At 51.7% G+C, this 11984-nt stretch overlaps 1 protein-coding gene across 3 annotated transcripts in view; it reads left to right on the forward strand.

Moving 5' to 3' along the window:
- Fam198a (family with sequence similarity 198 member A) overlaps window positions 1–11984 on the forward strand; it is a 31858-nt gene that overhangs the window by 15611 nt on the left and 4263 nt on the right. For 2 of the 3 annotated variants that reach the window (XM_026778960.1, XM_026778961.1), the window contains exon 1: window positions 448–2278. In XM_026778960.1, the coding sequence (XP_026634761.1) occupies window positions 947–2278 (1332 nt within the window). In that variant the 5' untranslated portion in view covers window positions 448–946. Of the gene's footprint in view, window positions 1–447; window positions 2279–11984 lie in introns of those variants that run through there. The other variant, XM_005348136.3, reaches the window with a different exon arrangement.

Consider the following 11984-nt stretch of genomic DNA (forward strand, 5'->3'; position numbering starts at 1 on the left):
ATATGAATTACTTAGCCCCAATTTCTCCGGTTGTTCTGATGGTTAAAAGTGTTCCCATACCATGGCAAGGGATGGTGGGAAGTGGGGCCCCACAACTCCTCTTGGTGTCATTATCGACATTTTCAGATGTCTCTGCAGGGAAGGGCACACTGGATGTTCACCAGAATGTTGTGTGGCACACCCCCAGATTAGGGCCATGACTTCCTGCGTGGAGAAGGGGGTTTTCCCTCCAATTTTCTGCATTTTTTATTTTTTAAAGATTTAAGAGCTAGAAAGATGGCTCAGTGGTTAAGAGCACTGGCTGCTCTTCCAGAGGACCCGGATTCAATTCCTAGCACCCACATGGCAACTAACAACTGTCTCTAACTCCAAGATTTGACACCCTCACACAGACATACATGCAGGCAAAATGCCAATGCAAATGAAATAAAAATAATTTAAAAATTAATTATTTATCTCATTGTATGTGTGTGTATGCATTTATGTATGTTTCTGTGTGAGTATGGGTACCCCAGGGAGGCTTGAAGAGGGGACCAGATCTCATGCTAGTGGAGTTAGAAGCACCTGTGAGCTGCCCAGCGTGGGTGCTGGGAACTGAACTCAGGTCCAGTATGTGCTCTCCACGGCTGAGCCCACTGCTCTGATTTTCTTAGACTTGGACTTCCATGGAGCTTTATTTGTATGTGTGTTTGGAATGGTCATAAAGATCACAGAATGGAAAGGAACGGGGTCAGCACTAGCTGGTGAGGACTTAGTGGGCGGAGTCTGCGGGAGGCATGGTAATCACTGTGGCAGCTAACCCAGAGAAGTCCAGGCCTGTCTGTAAGGATCAGTGAAGCCTGGCTCAGAAGCAAGCCAAACTCTGAAGCTGGGGGACAGTTGGCTGGGCTGTCACGTTCCCCTTTGTGGGGCAAGCTAGGTGTCCTGCTGTTGCTTCCTGCCCCTTATGCACTGTTCACAGTCTTTAATGTTCTGTGGTTTGAAGTTGGTGGCTTTCCCCGTTCTCATGCTCTCTTTGCTACCCTGTCCTCAGGCGTCTTGGCTCTGGAGAAGGCTTCGTGGCAAGAAACGGTCAGTGATGGCATTCTGCCTCCTGATGATCCTATCTGCAGTGACTGTCACTCACTTCCCCCCGGAGCATCCAGCGTCCACCCCCAGACTTGGTCCCCTAGAGCTCCAGGGGAAAATCGGCATGCCTGAGCCCAACATTTGGCAGACTTTGAACTCCAGCCAGAGGCAGCGGGCAAGAAACCTGGGCTTCCGAAAAGGCCGGGCTTTGCCCAGAGATTCCATCTTGGTCTGTGCCGAGAAGCAAAGCCACAGAGTGCGAGTAGACAGAAGCACACACCCACTGAGGGTCAGGAGAGATGCCGCTGGGCCAGGAGGTCCAACACTCAGTGTCCAGCATCGTGTGCAGGAGAACGAGGTCAGAGATGCAGGAGGCACAGACCTGGACCAGCCTGAGCACAGTGGTCCTGTCCAAGAGAGGCAGAATAAGACAGACACCCTGGTTAGACCACTCCAGGCAAGCAGCCTGGCAACTTTCCAGGCACGGGGAGGAACCGCTGCAGTGAGTTTGGCTGGGAGCTCCCTGCCAGGAGCCAAGGACAGAGTCTTGCCTGGTGGGAAGGCTGGGGGTATCACCTCAGGTCCAGGGACTCACTGGTGGCCTGGTACTGCTGCAGAGCTGCAGAGGTCCCCGTGGTGCCATACTGAGACCCCCGGGTCATTGGCCAGTGCGGCAGCTGGGGAGCAGGTTCCACCGTGGTTCACAGAACATGACATCCAGACTCTCTGGTTATTGGCCCATGGGGAGGTGGTGGGCAAAGCCAGGGTTCCCGCCCACGGGCAGGTGCTGCAGGTCGGACTATCTGCTACAGGTGCCTTCCAGGACATGTCTCCTCTCAGGCTCAGCCAACTCTGCTCCCAGGGCCTCTGCGGCCTCATTAAGAGGCCCAGGGACCTGCATGAAGTCCTAGCCTTCCATGTGGACCGTGTACTGGGGCTCCGACGGAGCCTGCCTGCTGTAGCCCGGGGCTTTCACAGTCCTCTTCTGCCTTACCGCTACACGGATGGCGGTCTGAGACCCGTCATCTGGTGGGCACCCGATGTGCAGCACCTAGGAGACCCAGATGAGGATCAGAACTCTCTAGCCTTGGGCTGGTTGCAGTACCAGGCCCTGCTGGCTAGCGGCTGCAGCTGGCCAGGCCAGAGCCTGTGCCCGGGCATCCACCATGCTGAGTGGGCACGTTTGGCCCTCTTTGACTTCCTGCTGCAGGTAGGTGTGGTTGGGCAGTGGGGTGGGGTCAGGGAGTTCCAGGTGAAGCTTTGCCTGGCCAGGATGCCCTCTTCTCACCATCCTGGCCTTTGTTACCAAGCAACTGTTCTTGTCATTTTTCTGTCTGTTTGTCCTGTGATACCCTGGAGCAGGGCTTCTTAAACATCTTCCTCTCAGGGACTGGCTAGATGGCTCAGCAGTTAGGTACACTGGCTGCTCTCGCAGAGGACCAAGGGTGGATCCCCGGGACCTACATGGTGGCTCACAGCCAATTGTAATTCCAGTTCCAGTGACCTGATGCTCTCTTCGGGCCTTGTCAGGTACCAGACATGCCCAGGGTCCCTAGACATAGATGTAGGCAAAACACCCTTACACATCTAAAAACAAACAAAAAACAACAGAACAACAACAAAAAACCTGACCACTACCAATAACAACAACAACAACAACAACAACAACAGAATTCTATTTGTAACCCTGTTTTACCCAAGAAATAGTCATGTGACTTTGGATATATAGGCATATAACAATTCTCAGATATACATAAAACCTTGCCATTTATTAAAGAGGAAAGCGAATTTGCCTATTAGTGAGAGGTATGCGTTTATATCTACTTTTAGATGAAGAGTCTGCTAGTGACACTGTATGATGCATCTCAGCCCTTCACTTTATGGTTGATCAATACTTTGATTTTAGAACCACAAATGCCTGCTGAGAAGGCAGGCGTGGGGGCTGGGAAGAGAGGTTTCCTCACTAACACACTTGCCAGGCCACACACTAGGAGACCCAGCCAAGCAGGGCCTGTCTGTAGTCCCAGACTGGCGAGGTGGGGCCAGGCAGACAAGTGGACCAGAGAACACCAGGCTTATTGTGAGTCCCTGTCTCAAAAAGTAACTGTGGAAGACATTCAAAGATGATCCTTGACCTCTACATATGCATCATTCACACATGCATGTACACCTCCCCCACACACACACTCCAGAAAAGGCAGAAGAATGTTTTGGGCTATGTCAGAAATTACCGGAAATTCTGTTTTATTCCCAAGTTACAAAATAAGGACCCCTCCCCCAATGTCATTGTTAAAAGACCAGTTTGCCACTGTTTGCAAGTTTTTGTTGTATTTTATTGCAATGTGCACGAGTGTTTTGCCTGCGTGAACGTATGTTTACAAAATGTATGCCTGGTGACCACCAAAGCCAGAGGAGGGCGTTGTATCCCTTGGAACTGTAGTCACAGGTGACTGTGAGCTGCCATGTGGATGCTGGGAATCAAATCCAGGTTCTCTGTAAGAAGGAGTGGTCTTAACCATTGAGCCGTCTCTCCAGTCTTAACACTGTTTATAATTTTATATCTTTGAGCCAACATGGAGTCAAGAGTGTTGAATGATTTAAAATAAGATAAGGGGAGAGAGAGAGAGAGAGAGAGAGAGAGAGAGAGAGAGAGAGAGAGAGAGAGAGAGGCGGAGGTAGAAGGAATAAAAGGAGAGCCCTAGACATCTGGACACGGAGCATTCGCTGAGGTTCTTGCTTCTCTGCCTGGCAAGAGAAAAGTCTAAAGTTGCTGGAGTGGGTGAGCTGGGATCCTAGGTAGAGTTGAATGGCAAGGTTTGGGTCCACCGGGGGCTCCTGAGCACGAGTGTGGCTGCCCCCGGTGCTGGCCGTGGACAAAGGCAGCTTGAAACAGCTGATCATTCCCACCGCCAAGAAGTGGACAGCAATGAATCCTTTGTAGTGATTGATTCACTTTCTCTATTGTATACATCCCAGAATCCCCTGCCCAGGGAAATTCTGCTCACAGTTAAAATGTGACTTCCCCATTATGATGGACTGTACCCCCAAATCATGATCCAGAATAAGCCCTTCGTCCCTCAGGTTGTTTTTGTTGGGGTTCTTTATCACAGCAGTGGGGAAGGAAACCAAGACATGCCCTGTGTGCCTGTTCCACACAGCTTGAGGGGCTGAAGTTCTTGGGGTTCGATCACAGATAAACTGCCTCCCACTGGACTCTTGTCCCAGTGCCTGTCTTGGGGCCCTGCCTATGTCAGATGGGGTACTGGCCCCGTGACATCTGCGTGCTGGGGTGTTTATGGATATATTTAACACAGGCACCTGGTGAGGGCGTGCACTTGTTAAACAGTAGGTACCAGACCAAATGCATCTCTGGAACAGACTGAGACCATCCCCAAGGCATTCTTACAGGTGAGACGCTAAGTTTATGCATGTTCTCAGCTTGAGCCGGCTGGGGAGGAGCTCGGTAGGTAAAGCACTTGCCGAGCAGATCTGAGTTTGAATTCCTGGCTTCCATGTAAAAAGCCAAGTGTGGTGGTGAGTTCTTGGAATCCCAGAGCTGGGTAGGAGGAGATGTCTGGTCAGAGAGTGACTGTTGTACATTGCATAGGTATGTACACACACACACACGCGCGCGCGCGCACACACACACACACACACACACACACACACACGAGTAATTATTAGTGGAAAAGAAAATGGGGCCATTGAGGTTCAGAGAGATTAACTTCCTTGTCTAAGGTCACAGCCAGGGGACTGAGAGGCAGCCTGGCTGGCCTGGCCCAGAGCTCACTCCCTTCTCACAGCCACTATTGAGCTGGCCAGTAATGGGGGCAGAAAGGGACATTTGCAGGGAGGCCCTGGAGCCCTGAGACTGGAAGCAGACCCTTGCAAAGCTGGGCTCCAGCAATGTGCTCAGGATGGCTTCCTGCTCTGCACAGAGCCCGTCTGTTCATCTCCAGGTCTGCAGCATGGGACCCTTCCTCAGCTGCCAAATTCTGCTAGTGGGGACAGAAACCTCTGCAGCCAAGGCACACACAGGTCAGCAGTGTGGTCAGACACGGGGCTGGGATCATGCCACCTTTCCCTAGTTTGCTGGACAGCGGTCAAGGAAAACAACCATCTGGCCGACAGAACCTTCCTAGAAACCTCGGTGAGGCTGTAGAACATGCATCTCTGCACGGGTACCCGAGGTGCTGAGTGACCCACGGCTGGCCACAAACCCCAGATGCAGCTCGCCTTCTGTCTGCTATCGGCCTCCCTCAGACTCCTGTTAGCAAACTCAGAGGCCCGGAAGGAAGTGCTGGGTTTGACACCACCACGGTTCCCTGTGCGAGGGGCTTTTCTCCCGCGTGTTTCCTGTTTCCTGAGGAGTCTATTGGTATTCACTCCAGAGAGAGTGGAGGGCTGGTAAAAGAATGATTCCACTGAAGCCCCCACACCTGAATTTCTTGGGGTTGCTCACAAGAACACGGGTGAGGGGTTACCAGAGCATGGACGCTTATGTCTCTGGGGAACCCCCACTCCCAACAGCAGTGAACTGCTTCTAGATCCTGGGGGCGTGGCTCATAAGTCTTGTGAGCCATGGTTCCCTGACCGTCCCCTGGGGATGGTCAGAGACCCACCTTGTGAGGACTTCCTTGGGTAATCACGGCTTCCTTGGGTAATACTTCCAGTGGTCAATGACTGTCAGACCTGGAAGACAGTTCCACACTCCAGTCTGACCCCAGACTCTCATCACTGTCTGACCTGGGTGATCTGTGGAGAAGTCAGCTGAGCAAGGCTTGTGGCCCCCAAAGCTAGGGCCCAGAAGGCCCCAGCTGCCAGGATCCAGGTCTGGGCTCTGTCTCTTCTTGAGGCCAACACAATGGCTTCTATTGTGTCTCTTGTCTCTGCTACAGCCTGTCCAACCCTGTCCCTTCACTGAGACCTGAGAGAAGCCTTTGTCTCCCTTCTCAGCAGCAGAGCCTGACACTAAGGTCCCAACAGGACTGACCAGCGCGTAGGAGAGAAGACAGCCAAGGGCGTGTGGGACCCACCCCACAGTGACTCTTCTAAGAGTGGTGGGCAGTAACTGACTCAGGACTGGTCTAGGGGAGCTCGTAGCCAGTTCCTTGCCAGATTGCAGCTGGGGGGGCGGTTCTCTGACTGCAGTGATGGGGAAACCCTCCACAGCAAAGACATGCAGGAACCACAGCCTAGCCAGAGAGCTCGGAGAGGGTGTCTGTCCTCTGTCACGGTTATATCCATTACCGCCCTGTCAGACAAAGCAAGGCCTTCAGTGCCTTGAATGGCCCTCCCAACTTCTCCCTCTCCAGATCTTTGTCTTGGTGTTTGGCCTCAGTCACACCCTAATCCAGCTGGAGCAAGGTCTCAGGGCCACACACACACACACGGGGGGAGAGGTAGTGTCATGTACCCCTCCTCCTCAGACACAGAAGGGAGACAACCGAGAGAGAGTGAGCTTGACCTCATCAGGGGAGCCCTTCAGGGCTCCTGAAGCATCAGTGAGCCTCAAAGAAGGAAGTGAATAGTGATCAATGATTGCTATGGGAACAGTCAGGCGTAGGAAGATGCTGGCACCATAAGACCAAGGTATAGCAACCTTGGCAAAAACTCTGAACTCCGGTGAGGTGACACATATATTGTTGATTTTAGTTGGGGTTGAGGGCTGAGCAGACACACCCCACTCAACAGGGGAGGAGCCCACAGAAACCATAAAACAGTATCTATATTCTGCCTAGCTCCTGGTGCTGAGACCAAGGACAGGCACAAGGTGTGTAACTGTAAGGGCCCCCCTCGCTGCCCAGCTGCCCTGTGTCCCCAACAGTGAGTTTCTTAATGTTTTCTTACCTCACTGGAGCCCTGCCTCTGTTTCAAAACCTTTTCAAAACAGACAATGAAAAAGGAAAGTTTGTGTTTGTTCTGTTTTGTTCGGGGTGTTAATTACTTGTCTCACTGCTTTGACAGAAAGGTAAGAGCCACTCAAGGAAGGGAGGGTTTATTCTGGCTCTGGTAGGGAAGGCAGGAGCATGGGGTGGCTGGTCATGTGACCCAAGCAGAAGGTGGTGGTCACATGACCCGCAGTCAGAAAGCAGAGAGTTGGATACTGGTGGATAGATAGCTTTCTCCTTTTTATTTAGTCTGGGACCACAGTTAACGTGGTGCCGACCATGCTCGGGATAGGTCTTCCCACCCACCCCAGTTAATCTAGAAAATTCCTCACAGACATGCGCCCTGAGATTTGTCTCCATGGTGACTCTAAATGCGGTCATGCTGTTAATAAACAACCATCACAGCTGGGTGGGTGGTCGTTTTTGTTTTTTTTTTTAAGGACTTCTAAAGTTTTCCTTTGGACTGAGGGAATCAGCCTTCTCTTTTCAGGGCAGTGCACTGTCCCCGCGGTGGCGTAGACTCTCTGCTGGGTGGAAATCTGACTTTGCTCTGTGAAAGAACTGAGCTGTGCATGCTGAGTTTAAAGGCCACCCTCGCTTCAGAGATATTTTAAAAGTTCTCTTTTTCTTTTCTTTTTTTAATCCATCTTGGGTCCATCTGGAAATACTTTAAGCCTAAATGTCCCAGTGCCATGCCTGGAGACCCATTCCCTGCTTTTGCAATGCAACCTTTTTTGGCGTCAACTTCTTTAGGTATCTGCGGCCATTTCTAGACTGTGCTGCTCTAGACGCCAGGACCACTGTTTTATTATGGAGGGACAGTCTACCTTTCTCACGGATCATTTTATTATGGAGGGACAGTCTATCTCTCTCACGGGTCATTTTATTATGGAGGGACAGTCTATCTCTCTCACGGGTCATTTTCCGAATTTGCCGGGGTAATGTTTTCGTGTAATTTTCACAGTCAACGTGCTACTTCCCTTCCCAAACCCTCCTGGAATTTAACTGGAATTAATTTAATTGCTGTGGGCTGACAGCAAAGTTTCCTTATAAAATGCATCATTCACTGGGCATGGTGGTGCACAACTTTAATCCCAGCACAAAGGAGGCAGAGGCAGGTGGATCTCCGTGAGTTCAAGACCAGCTTGGTCTACAGAGTGAGCTCCAGGACAGGAATGGCTATACAGAGAGACCCTGTCTCAAAAACAAACCAATAACCAAACATGTTTCACGCTTGTCAAGAGCAGGGTCTAATGCTCCATCTGCCTGTGTTTCTGGGAGGTGTCTTGCATTTTTCCCCCAGTGGGTCTGTCCTGGCTAGTTTTATGTCCACTCAACACAAGCTAGAGGCATCTGAAAGGAGGGGAACTCAACTGAGCAAATGTCTCTACGAGATCCATCTGTAGGGTATTTTCTTGATTAGTGGTTGATGGAGGAGGTCCAGACCACTGTGGGTGGGGCCATCCCTGGGATGGTGGTTCTGGATTCTATAAGAAAGCAGGCTGAGAAAACCAGTAAGAGCACCCTCCACAGCCTCTGCATCAGCTCCGGCCTCCAGGTTCCTGTCCTGACTTCCCTCAGTGACCTGTCTAGCTGGGAGCGTAAGCCAAAATAAACCCTGTTCTCCCCAGTTTGCTTTTGATTATGGGGTCTCATCACAGCAATAGTAACCCTAAGTCAGGGTCTTTCTTCATTTTTGTGAAGATATCCAGGATATTTCGTCTCCTTGGGACCATCAAAGACGTGTTCTTTCCTTCAGCATGTGTTCAGGATGGCTGTCCCTCGGCTATGGAGTGGCTATGATTTCTATATGGTAATCTCATTCCTCCCCTCTGTGAACTCCATTTTATTCTCTACCCTCTTCCCTGTATGTGTATGGGAAGGTGGACAGGTGTGTGTGTGTGTGTGTGTGAGTATGTGTATGTGTGAGTGTGTGTGTGTCTGTGTGTGAGTGTGTGTTGAGGCCAGAGGTTGTCAACTTTTGAGTTGCATTCCTCAGGTGCCTGTTGACTTTTTTTTTTTTTTTTTTTTATAAACTGGCCTGGAGCCAGTCTGTATAGCCTCGTCTAGCCTGGCAGCCAGATGAACCGGGATCCATCTGTCCCTCTTCTCCAGTGCTATATCTAGATGCACATGCCGTCACGCCTGGTTTATTCGTTGGCTTATTTTTAATTTTGTTCGTGTATGTATACATGTGTACATATGTATATCCACATGTGCATGTGTGTATATGTGTCTGTGCATGTGTATGTGCATGTGTGTATATGTGTGTGCATGTATATATACACATGTGTGCATGTGTATGTGCATGTGTGTATATATGTGTCTGTGCATGTGTATATACACATGTGTGCATGTGTATGTGCATGTGTGTATATATGTGTGTGTCTGTGCATATATATACATGTGTGCATGTGTATGTGCATGTGTGTATATATGTGTATCTGTGCATGTATATATACACATGTGTGTATGTGCATGTGTTTGTATACATATATACATGTGTGTGTATGGCCTTTAGACATGAGGAATTGGCTCTCTGGGAAAGGCAGCATTTCTGTGCAGGAAAGAATGACCCCACCCCAGCAAAGGTTTGGGATACTTGGGCTGCCAAGGGGAAAGGAAGTGAGGAGGGTCCCAGCTGAAGGGTGTGGGCCACAAGAACACCAGGCACCTATGGTGAGTCTAGTCAGAGGACCCGGGCCACCCGTGCCCTGTGTTGGCCCCTCCCTGGCCTTCCATCCCATCAGAAGGGCCTGGGATCTTCCTTGATTAACTGCAGTGTCTTGTCCCAGTCAGATATTCTGTTTGGGATGTGACAGAGCCAGGCCTCCTCTGAAAGCAGGTGGCGGTATGGAGGACAGGTTCCAGTGACCACAGGCCTCCTTGGGGGACCCTGTGTCTTCATGATTTATTTATTCTTGCATTCAGAAGACCTCACTAAGTTTCAACTTGTGTTGAATGCATTCTCCGTTATGGGCTCAGCCTGTTTATTTTCCTGTCCAAGAGTTCACAGCTCTGAATGCCAGAGAAGATATGCCCGCCACACCATCTGTCTCCGTGGCCAGAGTCAGACTTCCTGGCTTCACATCCATGATCACCACTCCTCACTGTGACCCTCTGTGTGGCGGTCGGCCTTCCCCAGGGCTCACTGTCCTCTCCAGATCGAGTGGGCACCCTCTCATGCCTGGCGGGAACTGGCGCTCTGTGCTGGGTACAGCTCTCAGGGTGGCGCCTGCACAGCCTGAGCTGCGCAAGGCCTTCACTGCTGAAAGCCCCGGACGCAGTTACAGTTGCAACACTGCTGAGCTGGCGCAGGGCACTGGGGCTGCGTGGAGCCATCGTTTCTCTGGGTAACTCCTCATTTTTGCAAAGAGTGGAGGGCGGCAAAGTCCTGAAGGAATTGTGGGCTGCAGTCTGAGCTTGGGCACATTCATCTGACGGAAAACAAAATAGAGAGCATGGCAAAATCATCAACCTTGCACCTGGGTGAGCATGCCCTTCCTGCCAGGAGTCCAGCACTGCCAGTGTTACAATGGCTGACATGCCTTGTAGCCCGCTCTGCAAATAAATGCTGCATGATGGGAAATCTGGATAGAGCAGCCTGGAGATGGGGTTGGGGGTTGGTGGAGCGGAAGTCCTGTACAGGCTCCTGGAGATGGGGGGAACTTGGCAGGAGCAGGGGTCATGTCTGGTTCCTGGAGATGGGGGGGCATGGCAGGAGCAGGGGTCTGTGCTGGCTCCTGGAGATGGGGGGGACTTGTCAGGAGCAGCGGTCCTGTGCTGGCTCCTGGAGGCGTGGTCAGATGTGGAAGGATGGGGTTGGGGTTGGCAGGAGCAGCAGTCCTGAGCTGACTCTCGCTGTGTGTCCAGGGCTGAGCACAGAGCAGAGCAGTTTTTCTAGGGCTTCCTCAGCATTGGAGGAGCCTCTGGGAGCCGGGATTCTAGACAACAGAACTCTTAACGACCGTAATCCCAAAGCATATGTCCTGCTTTAAGTCTTTCCTCTGCCCATGTGGCTCTCCACATGGTCACATGGAGTATTGACACCCCCTTTAATTGTTTATTCCAGGGTGAGATGCATAGAACTCAGTCTTGACTAAGACTGGATCCATTAGATCCTATGCACCTGGTAGCAACAAAGGTGGTGGGGGCTCCTCTCCAGCTGGGGTTTCTCTTGAAACAAAACACGGTACTAGGATGTGGGTGGGAGCAGTTCGCTTGGGAGTGTTCCCAGGAAGTCTGCTGTGTAATGGGGAAGGGGGCACAGAGGAAGAAAAGCCCACAGAAGGTGTTGTCCCGAGAATGCTGTGCCATGGGTGAGTGAGACCCAGCCCTAGCAAGGGTCCTAGGAAGCACAGCAGCCCGCCGAGGACGGAGTGTCTGCACACCAGCTCTTGACAGGCCTCTGGGTGGAAGGAGCATTAATTATATATTACTTCCAGTCTACCATATGGGTAGGCGAAGCCTGTTCAGGGGCCAGGAGGCCCCTCTGAACCCGGGAATGGGATGATGGGAACCTTTACAGGTGAACCTGGGCTCACGGGTTGTCAGGTTGTCGTCAAGAGCATCTGCTAAAGCCTTAGCAACTACTACACACCTCAGACCTGGAAGGGAGGAACCTCAGGGAGCACTGCGCTGAGAAAAGACAAAGGCTCAACTTGACCTAAGCAAGGAAGGAAAGAACTTCAGAGAACAAAAGTGAAGCTCCTGGGAGCCTGGAGAATCAGGAAGGAGGGGGGAGAGCCTGGGGAATCAGGGAGGAGGGAGGGGGAGAGGGAGCCTTGGGAGTCAGGGAGGAGGAAGAGGGGAGCCTGGGGAGTCAGGGAGGAGGGAGGGGGAGAGGGAGCCTGGGGAGTCAGGGAGGAGGGAGAGGGGAGCCTGGGGAGTCAGGGAGGAGGGAGAGAGGGGAGCCTGGGGAGTCAGGGAGGAGGGAGAGGGGAGCATGGGAAATCAGGGAGGAGGAAGAGGGGAGCCTGGGAAATCAGGGAAGAGGGAGAGAGGGGAGCCTGGGGAATCAGGGAG

This window comes from Microtus ochrogaster, chromosome 5, assembly GCF_000317375.1.
Source record: "Microtus ochrogaster isolate Prairie Vole_2 chromosome 5, MicOch1.0, whole genome shotgun sequence".
Taxonomy (NCBI): domain Eukaryota; kingdom Metazoa; phylum Chordata; class Mammalia; order Rodentia; family Cricetidae; genus Microtus; species Microtus ochrogaster.